This window comes from Candoia aspera, chromosome 9 (assembly GCF_035149785.1).
Source record: "Candoia aspera isolate rCanAsp1 chromosome 9, rCanAsp1.hap2, whole genome shotgun sequence".
Lineage (NCBI taxonomy): Eukaryota > Metazoa > Chordata > Lepidosauria > Squamata > Boidae > Candoia > Candoia aspera.
Window position 1 is genome coordinate 13,777,646 of NC_086161.1, and position 19,725 is coordinate 13,797,370.

The 19,725-nt window shown below is 38.3% G+C and overlaps 1 protein-coding gene across 1 annotated transcript in view; it reads left to right on the top strand.

Moving 5' to 3' along the window:
• Positions 1-19,725, top strand: part of UNC5D (unc-5 netrin receptor D) — a 318,482-nt gene that overhangs the window by 180,515 nt on the left and 118,242 nt on the right. The window contains exons 3-4 of the mRNA XM_063311165.1: positions 9,349-9,492; positions 13,185-13,288. Of these exons, the coding sequence (XP_063167235.1) occupies positions 9,349-9,492; positions 13,185-13,288 (248 nt within the window). The remainder of the gene's footprint in view (positions 1-9,348; positions 9,493-13,184; positions 13,289-19,725) is intronic.

Genomic DNA, 19,725 nt, shown 5'->3' on the forward strand with positions numbered 1-19,725 from the left:
AGGGATTTTTATTCTCTTTTATTGGTTTTTCCAAGTAAGTGATGGTTAAAGCAAAGCTTACAAATGCAATGCCCAATAGTTTCTACCTAGAGTCTTTCTAATCCAGAGTTCTATATCCATTTAAAAAAAGGAAGCGAACATAATTGCCTTTCTGGATAAGATCAAGGTCCAGTGATTATTGTGTTTGCAATAATTAGCCATTGGGGTGTTTGGGGATATGTACAGCCAGCCATAAAAGGAGTGGTTTCCAGCATCTGAAAGATGAATCAGGGAACTTCTGGTTTCTCTAGCCTTTCATAATTTATAAAAATATGTTCAGTGTTTCTTTTACCTTCTCTGATAAGTCATTTTTCTTTACTAAGTTAATAAGCTGGCTTCCTTCACAGGAAGAAGCATCAACCCTGGATCATTTTAGTGTCTTTCCTCAACTTTTTTCCCCTTCTGATACCATTTTTCAGTTCGAGTACTAGAATCCTACACAGTGTTGTAGTTATGACAGCATTACAGGTGTTTTATATGGATGTTGGCAAAAGATAATAAATGTTGACATAGTTTAAATCATCTCTGCCATAGAGATAGATATCTTTTTCTTTTAGATTTAGCATAATGCTTCATGGAGTGAATGAAGGGGAAGTAAAATGAGTGGCGTTATACAGTGTTGTGTTGTTTAGAATTTCCACAGCTAGTTAGCCTACAGCTGAATTTATAATTTTGTTTATAATTTATAATTCTGTTTTTGGTTCTGTATTTACTGTAGTTTATTGCAGAGGTATATGAGCTCAAAAATATTTCTAATCCTGCTAGTCTAGTCATTGTAGGAGCCATAATAAACTGTAATAATCAGATGTGACAGACTGATTTAGTTTTGAAGAAGGTAGTTATAGCACACAAAAATGCCCTTGATTTTCAACTCACTGCAATGTATGATAATGTTCATTTTTATGCATTGCTTAAATTAGAGAAGTACCAATGACATTCTTTTTTTGGACCTTGGAGCTTATACAGGAATGAAAATAATAATAATTATTATTATTATTATAATTATAATAATACATGATAATAAGTGGAAGGAAGGAGGAAGGAAGGAAGGAAGCAAGCCATCCCTCTGTTCAGTTAAGGAATTCAGATTAAATCATGGCTGTCCACCTATACATGTAAGTGCACAAAGGTCATGAGGAAATTGGTTCTCTGGTAATTAGAAATGTATCTTGTCTTTTCTCCAGGAGTTCAAGGCAGTGCACTTTTATCCGTTCAATCATGTCCAATTCTTGTGGACTGCCTGGACAAGTCCCTGCAGTCTTCTTGACAATTTTTTTCAGAAGTGGTTTGCCATTGCCTGCTTCCTAGGGCTGAGAGAGAATGACTGGCCCAAGGTCACCCAGCTGGCTTTGTGCCTAAGGCAGGACTAGACCTCACGGTCTCCTGGTTTCTAGCCTGGTGCCTTCACCACTACACCAAACTGGCTCTCCCCCATTTTTTTCCCTGCAAACGTAAGTCCATATCATAGGTTGGGTGAGGAAGAGTCAGCTTTCATTTAAATCTGTGTCACTCCAAATCTAGCCCAATAGCTTTACCACTATACCACATGGGTGAAATACACTATATAAGTCATGGGAAAGAGTCATATAATGATACCATACCTTGGGAGATAACGTTTAGGATCATTTTTCTTCAGGGGTGATCTGAAAGAGACCAAAGCTAACTCACTGAGTTTTAGTTTGATTGAATTTGGTGGTATGAATACAATTTTGGGACATTTAGGATACCTGCATACAATTTGAGAGTGTGTCCTTGGATTTATGGCAATTGCTGGCTATAAATCTCCAGTGATGTTTATAAAAATTCAGAACTTTCTTCCCAAGCAACAGCAACTGGTCACCCCCCTTCTCTAAAATTCTTAATGCATATTTTTTTCCATGCTGTTGCCAACTCATGGCATGACCATGCTTCATTTCTCCTATTTTAGCTTATGCCTTTGCCTTAAAGCTCATTTCATATTAGACCACAATGACTATTACATGCAAAAGGGGGTTGGTGTACAGTTTAATTATAATTCAGAGGGTGAATTTGCTCCAAACTTGTTATTTTCTAAATGGTTTGGGAAATAATTTATCTTGTTCTTGAGGACTGATTGAACTCATGTAACTCAGAATGATATGCTAGCAGTACAGGATATCACTGCACAGACATTTTCTTGCCATCTATTGAATACATGTGATCCTTCAATAATAATCACACAATAGACCTAACAGCAATATTTTTGTTAAAATGGCAAATTAAATCGTTGCACTTCTCTTGAAGCGTGTATATCTCCATACATGACAGAGAGAAAAAAGAAAGAGATTTGTAAGGGTATTTAAACTGACAGTAAATTATTAACTTCTGCTTTTCTTTCCCAATAGTAAGTGCATGAGATAAACCAGGAACTGGTGGTTCCCAGGGCAGGGATGCCAGTTATGTCAACAACCAGCCAAAGATTTAAACTGTTGTGGGTATAAGAGAAAACCACACTCTTACTGTGTTGGTAGGCAATCAACTCTTTAGCTAAGCTGTACCCTGCTGAATATGAAAGATACTCCTGTCAAATTGATACTAGAAGTCTACTTAAGCCATGCCAAGTCAGGGTTGGAGATTTACAGATGAGGTTGGATTTTTATTTTTATTTTTTTTTATTTTATTTTTTTGCTTACTTTCCTCTTTATTGTAAAGAGAAAAAAAAAGAAGTTCTTTTTCTTTTCTTGATGAAATATCCAAGATAAAACATGTGGTTATGTAGGATGGTGAAGCAGACACCCTAAGAAAATAAATTAGTTATGTCATGATTTGTTAATAGGCTTATTATTGCAGATTTCTTCTATCTGTCTGTCTGTCTATCTATTGAAGGCATTTATAGTTTAAACCTAAGTGTCTTTACCTAGAATGAAGATGAGTATATGATTCAAAGGCAGTGTCGTACACTAGTTAATATTTTGGACTGGCTCTAGGTAGACCCCTGGATGATTTTGGCCACTTCCTCTCTCTAAACTCAAGATCCAGTGGGTTATAATGGTTAAAGTACTGGACAAGATGAGACAGACCCATGTCCTAGTCCTCTTCAACCATACAAGCTCCCTGGGTGACTTTGAGTACTTACGGTCTATGTGGCTTTGGATCATTTTCCTAAATAAATAAATGAACAAATATATTTTTGACTCATTTGTTCAGTAGGTTCTCTTTAACTAGTTTTAGGACTTGTCTGAAGAACATATGTTTTAGGTCATATTTATGCAGAAATATTGAAAATTCAAAGGGGTTCACAGACTTTTAAGCATCACTGCATATCTCATAGGCTATGTGTGGTCTTCCCAACTCAGTTTTGGATTTCCCCTTCAGATTGTCTCACCAAGTTTTGATGTTAAAATGGTATTTGAGAGCACATACTTCTTGTTTTATTTTGTTTAATGAAATAACACTCAAAGTAGGTGGTCTTAATGCATCTATTTTGAGTCCTCGGTTGTCCAGAAAAGTTAAGTGTGCATCCTTGGTATAATTCCTTCATTATCTCTGACATAACAATAACAATATGCATGCCTGAAAGCTAGCTACTCTTTCTAATTTCCAACACTGTATGATTTTCAACTGCATCCTGTCCCAGCAGATCCTCTCTTTTTCTCCCTCTCTTTCATGGACAATACTGTTGTCCCTGAATTCCAGAAAGTGACAACCTATAGGCGCAATGCTTTTTATAAGCATCTGCAAGGAGGAGGTGGGGGGCAATTGATCACGTGTGTGATGATGTCATCACTCAAATACCTCAACTTATGCATGTTGTGACTCAGGGACATAATCACAGCATTTTCATGTTGACATCATTGGAGTTCATTATGGATGGTGCTGCGCTCTTTGGGGTCACCCATCTGGGAATGACAGCTCTTCCAATAACTGGCATTCTATCCTGATGACCCTCCCAGCATCCATCCCCAATAAGGTGCCTTTGAAATGCTAGACTTCGCTTCAAACTCATGGACATATACAGTAAGTGCTTTTATGCCATTACCCTTGGCCATATGGTAGTTGAGTTTTGATGTAATGGAAAGGGCAGTGGCTGGGAAAACACAAGAAAACTCCTGTTAGAGGAGAAAGCAGAATCAGAACTCTTAGTCTTTGTTTCCTACAGTAGGACAGCTTTTTCTATCTGTTCTCACTGCTTCTAAGCAATAATTATTCCCATTCTATACAGATGACAACTAAGGCTCATGAAAAATTGTTCTCTCAAAACAAAATAAAGTGAAGCAGAAGTATGATTGGTTATTAGAATAAGGCATTGCAGTCTAAGGTGTGCACACTGGTTTCTGTTGACCTGCTTTTGTCTTTAATCAAACTGAGTTGAGTTATTGAAGCGCCATTTGAATGTATATCTGATGAGAGACAGGGATGAGACAAAAAGGGCCAGGCCTACCATTGGATAAAGGAGGGAGGCATTTTAGGCAATAAATGCAGAGAAGCAGCAGCAAAAGACAACCATTGCCTATACAGTTTTTCCTGTGCTTCCATAGCTAGCCTGCTATCTTCAGATGTAATGGAGGATGCTCCCCCAACATCATAATTGTCTTGGAGGCATTTGTAGATGAAGTGTACCATCTAGTTCTTTGCTCTCCATGCAGAGAACTGTGGGCTGAGTCTGGGGATATATCTATATATCCCCAGACTCAGCCCACAGAAAATATATATATATTTTCCCCTGTGCAGTAATGGTTCAAACATTATTATCTCAAGTCATCAAAAGCAACAGCTGTTGGCTTGGTGCACACAATACAGTAAGCCATATTTCTTAAATCAGGAGTGAGTCATGATTGGTAAACTTAACAGAGGTTGCATCTTTGTTAAGACATAAATGATAGTTTAGAAACCACAGTGCCTGATATTGTATCACATGCAGTGCCAAAATCAGAATGTCTCCACCAAATAAACATAGTTTAATGCAATGTATGAAGTCAGTCATTACATTTCCAGCCTTGGCATACATTCCCAGGAGAATTTCTTTTATAGAGATTTTGAATGCTTTTTTGCCAAATATTTAGAAAGGTATTATCTAGCAGTGCTGGAACATTTGAATGTGGATTTTGCAGTAGTCTCCACAGGATTGACATTTGCAAAGTGGCAAGTATTCCTGAACCTGAGGTTTTGATAAGTTTTGCTTATTTACCTTTCAGCATTCTTGTAAAGGAATGTCTCCTCTGTTTTATACAAGCTTGATTTTCATGTCTTCTGCAAGCTTTGCTTTCAATCAGAGAGCTTATACTGAGCAAGAACAATATTGCTCTGGCTACCTACAGAGTTGCCTAAATCTTCATCAAATGTTAGTGATTCCCCCAAGCCATAGCAGTGATGGAGATCTGGGCTTAACCAATGAACATGAAGCTCCTTGGAAAGTTATCTTACAAGATGCAGGGTAGTTGTATTGCAAAGTGTGCAGTGTTACCAAGTGCTTTCTCTCTTTCTAACAGGCTTAACTGAACCAATTATTTTTCAGTATTATTAATTTAGGAACATTTAGAATTTGCATACCCTTCAACATTTCAGAGAGGAAATAGGGGGTCTACCTGCAACCCCTTTATGTCTCTCATGTTAATAATTACCAGCCAGATAGCCCCCTGCTGCACTTTTGCTGAAAAGCTCTATTCCATCTGTTGTATGTACAGCTAATTCACTCAGCAATATCTGGTCCTGTACTAGTTTCCAAGCCAAAAAATGTTGTTTCTTTAGGTTAAAAATATATAGAGGGTGTGGGCAGAACCATATAATTGCTGTACACATCAGCAATTCAGAATGGACTCATTAACATGTGAAGGAGTAGCTCTGTACTTTAATGTTTAGGAATATGCATTATACCCTGTGCTTCAGGGACAAAAAATCTGCCAAAGTCTTCACTGGTATCCCATTTTAAAAATACAGTCTAGAAGTTGTTTCAGCAGTGCATGATGCTCAATGGCAGGAATCAATAAATAGACCACAAGAGCTTCCTTCATGGTCTGTGTTGTCTGAACAGGGTACAAACATGCAGGGAGCCAATGCTGTTTAGAGATGCTATGATGGGATTTCACCCTGATACCACCCAAGCTACAGAATAGATTCTACTCTATTACACATTAGTGAAACTTCACCTCAGCCTCAGAGAAGGACAAGGATGATGATTGGGGACTAAATCTAGTATAAACGAGATATACTAGAAACTAGACTAAATTAGATATACATGTATCATAGATATAGATATAGTTGATATAGATATACTTATATACACACACATATTCAGCATACCTCGGCTCCTAGGAATTTGCCATCTTTGGTTCTGGATGGGGTTGCACTGCCCCAGACAGATCTGGTGCATAACTTGGGGGTCCTCTTGGACTCACGACTCCTGCTCGAAGAGCAGGTGGCAGTCGTTGCCAGAAGGGCCTTTGCACAACTTTGTGTTGTGTGCCAGTTATGCCCCTTCCTGGAACGAGAAGCCCTTGGAAAGGTCACTCACACCCTGGTCTTCTCCCATATAGACTACTGTAATGTGCTCTACATGGGGCTAGAGTATCCAGAAGCTACAGCTGGTCCAAAATGCAGCCACGTGGGCAGTTTTGGTGCTTCAAGATCAGCACATATTACTTCCTTGCTCTGCGAGCTACATTGGGTGCCAGTTTGCTTCCAGGTCCAATTCAAGGTGTTGGTTAACACCTTTAAAGCCCTACACGGCATGGGTCCAGGTTACCTAAGGGACCGTCTCATCCCCGCTACATCAACCCATCCCACACGGACATGCAGAGGGCATGCTACGAAACCTGTCTGCAAGAGAATTCCATCTGGAGGGGTCCAGGAGGCAGGCCTTCTCTGCAGCAGCTCCTGCCCTTTGGAACATCCTTCCCCCGGAAGTGAGGTTGGCCTCCTCTCTTCTGGACTTCAGGAAATGGCTGAAGACTTGGTTTTGTCACCATGCCCGGAGTGGGGAGAGGAGGAGCCACTCTTGGGGCTGGTTGGTTCCCTAGTCCCGGGACCGGTTCTGGTCCCCTTTGGGTAGAATTAGATCTGCCATCACTTGGATTTTATTATATTTTATATGTATATTTATTGATATTATTCTGATTTTATTGTATTTTATACTGTTTTATTGTGAACCACCTAGGGTCCCCCGAGTGTGGGAGATGGGTGGTAATAAAAACATGACAGATAAATAAGTAAGTAAGTAAATAAATAAATGTATATAGATACATATAGATGACAGCCAGTTTGGTGTAGTGGTTAAGGCACCAGGTTAGAAACTGGGAGAGAATGAGTTCTAGTCCTGCCTCAGGCACAAAACCAGCTGGGTGACCTTGGGCCAGTCACTTTCTCTCAGCCCTAGGAAGGAAGCAATGGCAAACCACTTCTGAAAAACCTTGCCAAGAAAACTGTAGGGACTTGTCCAGGCAGTCTCCAAGAATCAGACATGATTGAACGGATTAAAAAAAAAGATATAGATACATACTGTATATCGCATGTGAGAGCCAGTTTGGTGTAGTGGTTAAGGCATCAGGCCAGAAACTGGGAGACTGTGAGTTCTAGACCCGCCTTAGGCACAAAACCATTTGGGTGACCTTGGACCAGTCCATCTCTCAGCCCTAGGAAGGAGGCAATGGCAAATCACTTCTGAAATCTTGCCAAGAAAACTGTAGTGACTTGTCCAGGCAGTCACCAGGAGTCACCACTGACTCTAAGGCAGCACAACAAAACAAAAACAAATAAAATAAAATCACATATTAACCATAGTGGTTGTAATGGGTCTTGTAGGGGGCAGAGATGGGGAGCTAGTGGCATGCATCATGATCTCATGCAAATCATGCATTTGCATCTAACACAAAATGAACATGTGAATAATTCACATTATTTGCATGGTGACATTGTGGTGCCACATCATTTTGATCCTATGGCTGCTGATCATCACTTGTGTTTGCTGGGGCTGCTGGGAGTTATATTTCAATAACTGGTTTAACCATCTTTTATATCTAAGAAAGAGTCTGAGGAAAACCTCAAAACTAGCAGTGCAACTGAAGTAGATGTTATCTGCATCCTGTGTGGAAATGCTTAGGCTTCAGACCCTGTTTCCTAAAGCCTCCTATCTTGTTCTTTCTCTTTAACCTTGAGGGTGTGGTGGTTGGATGTATTTTTGATGGTGAAGTTGTGTTCTCTCTGTTTTTGAAAATATAATTCTGATACACACACATGGACATATCTAGACTGTTATTTTAAGGCTTTGAAGTGGTGTTTCAAAGTTCATTCCTGGAGCATTGTATGCAATCTTCCTCACCCTGTGCACCTTTCCGCAGCAAACTGTAGCTCACCTTGCAAGGCCTACCTTTCTTCATTGTTCCTATGCTGTTTGCCACTATTCTTTATCTGTTATTTTTATTACCATTGTTTTTTTTCAATTGTTCATTGCTGTTATTAGCTTTTAGATGCCCCCTTGAACATTTACATAGAAAGATGGGGTGTCCTAACTGCCAGGAAACATGCTGAGACAAGGAACTGGTCTCTAATGTTTTATTGCTTGTACATAACAGGAATCCTAACAAACTGAAGAAGCGTGGGAAAAACCCAGCCATATAAACCCCAAAGGTTAAGGCGGTCCCGATCTGTGTCTCTTTGAATGGCTACCTAATTCCTCAGTGCTACGCATGCGCTTAACAGTCTGGATGGGAGCCCCTGCTCGCCATCCTTACTCATGACATGGGGCATCCATTAAATAAACCAAGCAGTTAATATGAAAGATCACAAGCATGCTCTTGTAATAACTATGATAGCTTATTTTGTATCCCTGAACCATTGGAATAGCTTTCTTGTGTAGTTCTTAATTATACCCAGCTCAATCAGTCCTTTCCTTGTTACTCTGTTGTGTCTGAAACATGTAATCTGAAATCAGCCCAACCTTATGCTCCTCATTCACTTAGAAGCAAATCCTGACAATTTCAATGAGGAAATATGCTTTGAATTACAGCTGCAATTTATTAGATGACTAGGTATTATGTGACTTTTTTCTGTTCTTTTTTTAAGCTGAACACACTGGCATTTTTGTAGAATGGAAATGCCAGCAGAAGATTTTAAAGGCAGATACTGCATGGTATTGAATCCCCTTTTGGCAGGCGCATGCTTTCAGCTCATGCATCCTGACCTACTTGGCTGTGAGGATTTAATTAACAGCCATATATTATTGTCAAAGTCATTAAAGCTTTGCCTTGATTAAAAATGGAATTGTTTAATTAAAAAGAAAAGGTTTGGCTAACCTTAGCATTATGTCTGAATAAGACATTCTATATCAGCTTATTTTCCTGTATCTTTTTCGTTCAGGCTTGACGATTCGAGAAGCATACATCAATGTGACAAGGCAGCAAGTGGAGGATTTTCATGGACCAGAGGACTACTGGTGCCAGTGTGTGGCTTGGAGCCTCCTAGGAACTTCAAAAAGCAGGAAGGCTTCAGTTCGCATTGCCTGTAAGTAGTTTCTGCTTTCCAGAAATGGAGGCGCATCCTTCTTAATCTCTGCAGCTTAATCTATGCAGACAGGAAGCTCAGAAGTAACACAGTGTGTGAATATATATATGTAGAGCAGCCTTGTGTGTAGAAAGAAAGAGTGTGTGTCTGTGTATAGATGAGTGTTGGGATTCCTGATAGAGTTTGCACCATCCTGGTGACTGTTGTGTGTTGGATTTGGTAGGAGAAACTAAGATTCAGATCTCTAATACGAAAGTCCCCTTGGGTATCCTTGGGTCAACAATTGTCTCCCAACTCACGCTTATAGTATTTTTAGTGGAATAATATTAGGAGACAACTTCTTCCTCCCAGACACATAACTCACTGAGCTCACAGAGACACAGTCAGGGGGTAAATGCGATAAGCAATTATGCGTACAGAATTAATTCTGTGATTATTTTATTATTGTTCATTTTATATTTAGGCTGGTCAAAGACCAAAATAAATAAACTGAACTGTACTTATTGAAAGACCGAGTTCACATATCATTAGCTTTGATCCTGGTCTGTTGAATAAGACAGTAAGCTATAACCAACAGTTTTCAAACTGCAAGACCTTGGTTCACACATCACCCAAAGTCAAAACCAGACAAATTTACATTTTGGCCTTAGCCCCAAATACCTTTCAACTCTTCATTCAGCAGTCTGAATGATAACAGCTGAAATTGCACGATATCCTCCACCCCACCCCACCCCACCCCACCCATTCCTTCTATCCACTTGCTTGCTCCCTGTTAATTTACTGAAATTAGGGCTACCAGATCTGGGCTAGGAGAGGGCAGCACAGAGTTAGAATTTTCTATGCCTCTTTGCTGTCACTTACAGGTCATCTAGATTTCTGCAATACAGTTCCAGTAGGTCTACTAAAATTGCAGCTGCTGCCTTTTTAAAATAAGATTCTGGAGGACACTGGAAGTTGCTCTGCTGTAACAGAATTTAATAGCTGGAAAGATTTTCTATATACTTTCTTGGAACATGCATAAAGGATCAGGATGTGCTTGAATCTGTTACACATTCACCTTTCTGTGTGCATATTTCAGAGGGTTTTTTTTTTTTTTTTTAAGGATGCCCAATTGAAAGCACTGCCATAAATTGAGCACTTGGCTAAAGTGATATGATGGTGCACTGGCTTCATGATTTTTATAAATGACTGTGATTTTTCATTGGCTGATTTGTCTGGCATGCGTAAATTATTTTCATTTCATTGCATTAACTGCCATTACATTGACGGAGATGATAATTCCTCAGTTTTGCAAGGCTGCAAATGCCTATTATTTAGAATTGCATTTTTATTGACTCTTTTTTTCTGTACTATGAATTTTCTTGCCTAACATGGAAGCACGAAGAGAGCAAGAAATTTATTGAAGCAGGTGGATCGATTGAGCTGTCTTATACTCTCAAGCTACTTTGGCATGGCATTTGCTACTGGAATAGCTTTCTTTCCTTTTGCCCAATAAAGTTTTTACTGCAATAAATGTTATTATTTTAATAATAATAATAATAATAATAATAATAGACTCTTAAAGAGTACTTATTTGGGTTTTGTAGATTAACAGAAAAAATAACTCAGGTATTTCCATTTTTAATAAATTAGCAAAGCTTTTTACATTCTCAAGGTTACTTCAAGGTTACTGTGTCTTTCTGTTTATGCACGCATAAGTTGATATTATATACCTCCATTGATCTGTTTATCCACCTACCCTATAAGCCATAATAGTTCGCTTCATACAAATCATAAACTTGCAAATCACAATAGCTGGATTTGAATATCACCCCAGTCCAAATATACCACATTATGTGATTTAATAAGGAGTAGAAAGAAAGAAAGAAAGAAAGAAAGAAGCTTCCAATTTCTTCTGCAGCAAATATAAGTACTGTACAATTACAAAATTGACACTTACTCTATGATTACAAAAAAAAACCAAAAACAAAAAGTCACTTTTTTCTATTATCTAGGTTTTTTTTTTCCCCTGAATCATCAAAATGACAAATCTTAAGTGCATTTTGTTCCGTTTCATGCAAAAAGGCTATAAGGGGTTTTTAATCAACCATAAATGTAGATAATGTAGAATGCAATAGGAAGTATATTCTGATGGCTTCACCCTTTCTGCAGTGGAAGAGTTACTTAATCAGTTTCCAGACTTGAAAGATATGCAGCCCAATTCTAAATTTGGTTATTCATAATTAACTTCCCCTAAGTCCAGTAGGACTAACTTCTTGGCTGTTTTGCTCTGTTATATTCTTAACTTGCTCAACTCCATTGACCATAATGGAGCTTCCATCTAAGTCAAGTAGCAGATCTATGCCCATTGATCAATGCAGATTCTAATTCTGGCATTCAAAGACTTCTGTCAATGTCATATTTGAGTCATATTCCTATTAGTTTCATATCATTTAACCTTTTCATTATCAGAATCCTTGAGGCAACATTCTGCCCCAACCTGGTTCCCTTTCTCCCAACATGCTATCTCACCCATATATTTTGGGTTAAGATGCAGAGGTTCTATGACATCAGGCTTTCAAACTAAGGAAGTAGGATATTTTAAAGAATTAATGAGTTTCAAAGGACAAGATGAAGAGGCAAGTATCTACCTATGTGGATCCATGTGTCCATTCTTAATTCTGGAAAATTAAATTGGAAGAATGACATAAACCAAGCATATTGGTGATCCTTTGCAAGCAGTATAAGATATCCAGAATCATGGGCAGATTTTTTTATTTATCATTTTTGTATACCACCAATGTCATTATAATACACGATAGCTGATAAGAATATCCAACTGCTAGGAACTAGATTTTCCTACCATACCCAGAAGTTGCAACAAGTACTTCAGTTGCAAATGCAAACATCAACAATCTCTCCTATCATTCAACTTCTACCACAGACCTAGAAGACTGATCTTATTAACCTCCCTGTTTCTGAATTCCTTGTGATTGATTCTTATTGCTTGGTTTTGATTGACTCATTTCTGTTTATTCAATTTTCAGACTGTGATAATGTTGATAAGATTGTTGCATACAGGTAGTCCTCATTTAGTGTCCACAATTGGGGCTGGCAACGTGATCATTAAGCAAAGCAGTCACTAAGTGAAATCACAACTGTGCATATGATTTGACTTCAGCTTTCATTTGCTTTACAGACCAGCAAAGGTTGTAAATGCGAGGATTGGTCATAAAGTTACCTTTTCATCACCATCGTAACTGCAAATGATCACTAAATGAGGCAGTCACTAAATAAGGACTGCCTGTATACTGTTCTGAATTTCTTGGAAAAGAAGTGGGAGATAAAAACGTAATCATTTCCCCACATTTTTGCATATATTTATGTATAGTATGTTACATAGATCACCTGTATGTCTTCCTATAATGTGATGGAGAAAGCCTTTGCCTATGAAAATTTGTGTTACAATAAACATGTTTGTTTTTGATGGATTCAGACATCATGCTGAGCGGGGGGGGGGGGTGTTCACACATCACTCTAAGCTATACGCTGTGGTTTATGAAGCATAATTGCCAGCTATGAACATACTATACTAAACCAAAACCAGACAAACCCATATTATGGCTTAGTGCCTAAATCCAACATTGGCACTTATTGCAAGAGACATTTGTCCTTGTTTGGGGTGATTAACTCTTGCAAATTCTTCTTTACAGATTTACGCAAAAACTTTGAGCAAGACCCCCAGGGCAAGGAAGTCCCAATTGAAGGGATGATAGTGCTGCATTGTCGGCCACCAGAGGGAGTCCCCGCAGCAGAGGTGAGAAATGAGGCTCATGGCATTTCACACAAAGGCTATTTGCTCTGTCATTTCACCCACTTCTATTTAATGAGGTTCAATGACAATACAGAATTAAGATAGGGCAGAGTATTTGTTTGCCTTGCAAATATCCCTGTGGTTTTTGTTTCACATAAGGAACAATAACTGATTAATAATAACAAAAACACCACCACACATACAACCCTCAACAATCACTTGCATGAAAGATTGTGCATGAAACAATTTTCTAGTCCTGACTATGCTTTGAAATGTGCATTGGATTTTATGGTAGATGTTGCAACTAAATGCAAGATATATCTAATCTTGAAGGAGAGCAAGCCAAGTTCACTACCCCACAGAAAAATATATTGCTTACAGGAGCACAACATAAATAAGTCATATATAAAGGTGTTCATGTCAGCACTTGGTCAATTTCCAGGAGCCGAATCATGCCAGACTCCTGCCTTTGCAAGGTCCCCATTTCCCCAAGCAGTGAGATATACCAAGATCAATACTCCCTGGATTTGGCTTCCTTTGCCAGAAAGCACTGGAAAAGTGCTTTGGTTTGTCACAGGAGATACATTTTGATTGATTGATTATATGCCATCAAGTCATTTTTGACTCCTAGCAACCACATAGATAGATTTTTCTCCAAGACAATCTATCCCTAACCTGTTCTTTCATGTCTCCCAAAGGTGCACTCATTGCCTCTGTAACTGATTCCATTCACCTTGCTGCTGGTCATCCTCTTCTTCTCTTGCCTTCTACCTTTCCCAGCATTTTCCTAGCCTTTTCCAGAGAGCTGGGTCTTCACATAATGTGTCCAAAGTAGGGTAATTTGAGCCTAGTCATTTGTGCCTCGAGTGAAAACTCTGGGTTGATTAGTTTGATGACCCATCAGTTTCTTTTCTTGGCTGTCCATGATATTCTTAGGAGTCTTCTCCAACCCCACAGTTCAAAAGCATCAAAACTCTTCCTTTCCTGCTTCTTTAAAGTCCAACTTTTGCTTCCATAGAGTGTCACAGGGAATACCATGGCTTGCACAATTCTGATCTTTGTAGGTATAGACACATCACGGCATTTGAATATCTCTTGTGGAGAATATGTTTATAAAATAAAACTAGAGAAAAATTAAGATGTTTAGCTAGGGTGTTTATAAAAATGAATAGAATAGAACATATAAAATAACATAAGGAGCTCAGCAGAGAAGCTGCTGCTCCATTGCCATCTTAGCTCTGCCCCCATTTGAATATCTTTATCAAGGCCTTCACAGCTGCTCTACTGAGTGCTAGTCTGGGGCGTATTTCTTGACTGCTTGTTCCTTTACTGTTAATGGTTGATCCTAAAAGGCAGAAGCTCTCCACCACTTCGAGATCTTCATTGCCCATTCTAACGGCTGATTGTTCTATTTGTTGTCATTAGTTTGTCTTCTTTAATTTTAGTTCCATTTTTTTTCACTGTGCTCCTTGACTTTTAGTACTGGAGCCTACAGATCCTTTGCATTTTCAGCTATCAGGGTGGTTTCATCAGCATAGTACAGGTTATTGATGTTTCTTCCTCCAATTTTAAAACCATGCTCATCTTCTTTCAATCCAGCTTCCCTTAATATAGCTTGAATAAATAAGGGGAGAGTATGCAGCCTTGTCACACTCCTTTGCCAACCTGGAGCCAGTCTCTCACCATGTTCTGTCTGGACTGTGGCTTTCTGACCTGAATATACTGTAAGTTTCTCATGAGGACAATGAGATGTTCTAGGATTCCCATTTTTCTGAGCACATTCCACAGCTTGATGTGATCAACACAATCAAAGGGTTTTGTATAATCAATGAAGCACATACTGACTTCTTTTTGGCATTTGTTTGCCAGAAAGCACTGGCAAAGTGCTGTGGTTTTCTCACATAAGATATATTTATAAATGTATAAATAGTGATACTGGAATATATTCTGAGAAGGCAACATACAGTTCCTAAAGAAACTATAGGAGCACTGAACATGGTTTCTCTGATTCTTTGTCTATATTTCTTTTACTCTATTCAATTTACACTTTAAATAACTGATTTGAAGGTGGATGGCTAGAATGTGTTGGAGCATGCTGAAGCTGATCAGATTTATGTGTTATTTCAGCTCCATTTCAGTCAGGATTTTGGCCTTTGATTACATTATATCCTTTTAGAGAAATTGTCAGAGTTGTATTTTCAGAGGTGGACAGGAAAACTCTCTTTGTCGCTCACATTACTGAGTGTGACTGAAGGGACTGGAAGATCATTTTGTTTGGTTTGCATTTTGAAAATAATTTACCAGTATCATGGTTTGCATTTTGATAAGAACCTGAATCAATAGGAAAACCAAAATGCAATTATCCATTGGTGCTCATGCATATTAGAATTTAGTAATGCAGCCCAGTTATGAAAATGTATCAGAAAGGACAAGTATGTACCACAAATTATGGACAAAGCCAATTCTCAGCCCAGGACAAAAATTTATCCTTGCTTCCTTGTTTCATGATCCTAATTTAGGGATGGGGTGTGACTTTAGCAGTTGTTACAGCACTGTTACAGCTGTATTAAAAGCTGTTGCAAATAATCCAGCATCACCCCTCTACTTTTTGTCCATCTTTGATCCATTCCGATTCCCAATGACCTTATTCGCACATTATGCTAAGCCATGGTTTCCATAACCTTGAATTGTTGAAGGGTTGGCTTCATACAACTGATAGTTTATTAGCCACTAGCTGCAATGGCTGGGCTCCTGTACTAAGCTAAAACCAAATGAGCCATGTTGTGTTCTATGACACATTTCTGTTCATCAAGGGATATGAAGCTCTTCTATATATGAAACATGGGTAATACCATGGGGCTATCATTTTTCCTCTTTCTAAAGTCAGGCTGACATCAGGGTGCTGCTTGGTACAAGGGACTATTGATGTTGGGGGAGGTCTGTTCAAGCCAGGAATTACTGTTGCATCCTCCATTGAGGTAGCCCAAAGAATCAGAAGGCAGAAGTCCAGCTTTCTGTCTCCATCTAGGAGCACAGCTGGAGAAGCAGCATTACTTGGTTTAATGGCATGTTTTAGGTGGATGCTCAGAGTGAAAGTTCTGGGCCAACAGCTCCATCTGTGCTGCTATATTTATTCTCCAAAAGTCTAGAGCTGCATCTGTGCTGCTGCAATTACTGTTTAGATGCATGGATAAAAAAAAATAAAATTAAAAAAGAGAGAGAGAGAGAGAGAGAGAGAAGCAGCTATAAACAAGAGACCACTTGCTTCTTATCTCAGTTGAAATCACTGTGGATCTATTAATTGGATGGACAGAAGAAGCCAGAGGAAAAAATAAATAAATGGCAAAAAGAACACAAGCTGCACATTTTGTTCATTAGTCAGAAAGCCGGCTAAGCACATGCTCCTGGAAACTAGTTTATAGGATGAGTAATGAGGCAGACGTCATGGGGGGACAGGGGGAGAGTCACAAAAACCCTGAAGAATAACCTGCCAGTTAACTAGGAATATGAAACACAGCTGATTAAAAAGGAGCAAAAGAAAGAAATATGCATCCAAAAGAGAAGATAAATTAAAAGCATAATTCTGTTTATCATGTTTGATAATGGAGATGGTGGTAATAGTGGTGGTAATGTTTAAGACTGTGGCATTTGTGCATGCGTGTGTGTGTGTGTGTACGAAGGAAAGACAACTTGTTCCCATGTTCCCAGTGAATAATTTAGGACAAAAGCAACTGAACTGCTATTTCTTCTTGGGCTTTGATCAGTAATGAACTTAGGTACATAGAACAATTCCCTTGTACTGTCTGGGTTCAGATATCATAGTAAAGCCTTGGATTGATTAACCAAGATCATTGAATAAGCCACCATTAACTGGACCAGTAAATGGTGCTAAGTCTAAAATATATACCTTGTTGTAGCTGGGTTCCCATGACATGCTAAGCTATAACGAAACCAGCCACATTATCATTTAATGACATGTGAGAACTCACTGAATGAACCCATTGTTCCCATAGCAAGGAGTGTCTCTGCTGATGCTTTCCAGAGCTATAGACAGAAGTTCCTTCAACTCTGTCTGAAGACGTCAGGATTGTATGGGGTTTGGATATTGTACCACTAAATTGTAGCCCCTGATTTTGATTGGATCTACACCCATTTAGCTGTTTGTTTATTTACTTTCTGCACCACCAACTACCAAAGTTCCTGGGTGGTATACAGAAATCAAACATTAAAACCACAATTCTACCATAAATTTAAATTGTCGTTTTAATACACAAAACCTAATGTGAAAAGATGTGTTTTTAAAGGTTTTGCACCAGTGTTTTAACAAACATGAAGAGATACTGAATGCATGCTCTGAAATATATTAAACCTGGACAGTGGTGCTAATCAAGGAAATTTGAAAGAGATAATGATTCACGCTTCCTATGTGTAGCCCAGTTAATTTGATAAAAGCTTTCATTGTTTTTAATAAAATGGGGTGGAATGGACAGGGGAAGGTGCTATTTCAAATGTATCCCATATCTTACTTCAGGCAGTTATAGGAAGCCACACACAGTATATCCAGTCATAATTGTTGAGCTTAGTTCAGTCCATGACTGAATAGTTGAGGCCAAGTTCCATCTGGTGTACTTGTCTTCTTTTTCTGGAGAGTGGAGAAGAAGGTGTGACTACAGTGTTCCACATGTTAATTGCCTCTCATTTAGATGACTGCCACATTGTCATTTTGCTTGAAGAATCTCTCAAAATGATAGCCAGCGCAAAAAGGCATTGGCTGATTTCACAATGTGCTTTTAATGGTTTCTGAGTACTGTCTGGGCCCAACTGAAAGGATATTTTTGACCTACAGTGCCCTATGCTAGAATCCTAGAAGTGCCTGAATATTTTAATGAGCATGGTTCTCAGCAGTTCTTGCCATGATGGTTAATAATAAGAGAGAGTGAGAGTTGTCATCCCACCACATCTCTCCCCTCTACCACATGTTTGGGATCTTTATCAATCCCTCCAAACCTTGTAAAGTCAGTTGAGCTGAAAGGTAGTGATTGGTCTAAAGTCACTCAATGAGTTTTTAATGGCTCAGCAGGGTTTTGAACCTTGATGTCTCTGGTCTTCTTCCAACATTTTAATCACTAATTATATTAATTCCCTAATAAAATAATTCCTTCAGAAGGAGATAAATTTATCTTTTTGGTATTCTGCTTTACAAGAGATGTAAATAATGTTCTTACCCATTAGGCCTTTAATGATGTACTGAATTTTATTGCTAAATAGAATTTTTACACTGATCTCACTTTGTATGTTCTCTCTCTTTCTCTCTGTATGGTATGCATTGCTCATTGCTGTAGGTGCCTGGTAGGAGAGTGGCACAGTCTGTAAATTCAATGAATAAAATACTAACCATATTTTCGAGACTTGAAAAGTGTCCCATTCCTCTGCCTCCAACAGTGAGCCTTTATATTTGGCTACCTGAGTATATGTTGTCTCTGGAATTCTCTCTTTCTGATTTTATTTTTGAGATTTCTTCCCCATGTAATAGGCAAAATGTCTTTTCAAAAGTACATAAAATTATAATTCATTCAAATAAAAAGGAACAGAGAACTATATAAAAAGTAACATCAACATAAAGTTAACTAGATATTAAGACATCAAAGTGCATCAGATCATTTTCCCCATTTGCTTTTACATCAACACAACATATATTGTTTTTTAGCTATGGAATATTTTTTTATGTTCTAACTAGTCTCACCAGATTGATTTAGAATCTATGCAGATTTTATACCTACAGAGAAAATATATGTGTGTGCATTTTTATATCAGCAAACTTGTGTTCGTATAAAGAAGCATGAGAAGGAAATGACATTTGTTATTTGTTTAATGAATTAATTTATTTAATAAAATATCAAACCAAGCATATGAATTATTATATATCCTGTGTTTTGGATGGAGAAGGATATTAACTGAAAACTAAAGAAAATAAGGAATGTAATAGCTGCTGTCTCCATGCAACAGTTTTTCCTTTTCCTTGCACAGCCATCTATGAGCACAAAGTCATTTGCACATCTGGAAAGACATCCTTAGAATCATATACTAGTTTTATTCCAGCCAAGTATGTCTGTTCCAGTTCAGGATATGACAGATCTCCAAGAAGTTAGTCTCTGTTAGTCATGGAAAAACAAACAAGTATAAGGCAAGTTTCACATATCACACTGAGTCATACTAATTTGTTTTGGGCTTTAATGTGTGATATATACTCTGACTTTCTGATTTGTAACCAGGTTTGTGGGTTGGCATACTGTGGGAACCCAGACAATCATTCTTTATTTAATAAAGCATGACAAAGCAAACATTAGTTAATATAATATATGAATCAAAGCTATGTCTCAGTACATGGTCAATATCGTATGAATGTCATAGATAAAGACCTTGAGGACTTCAGCACGGAG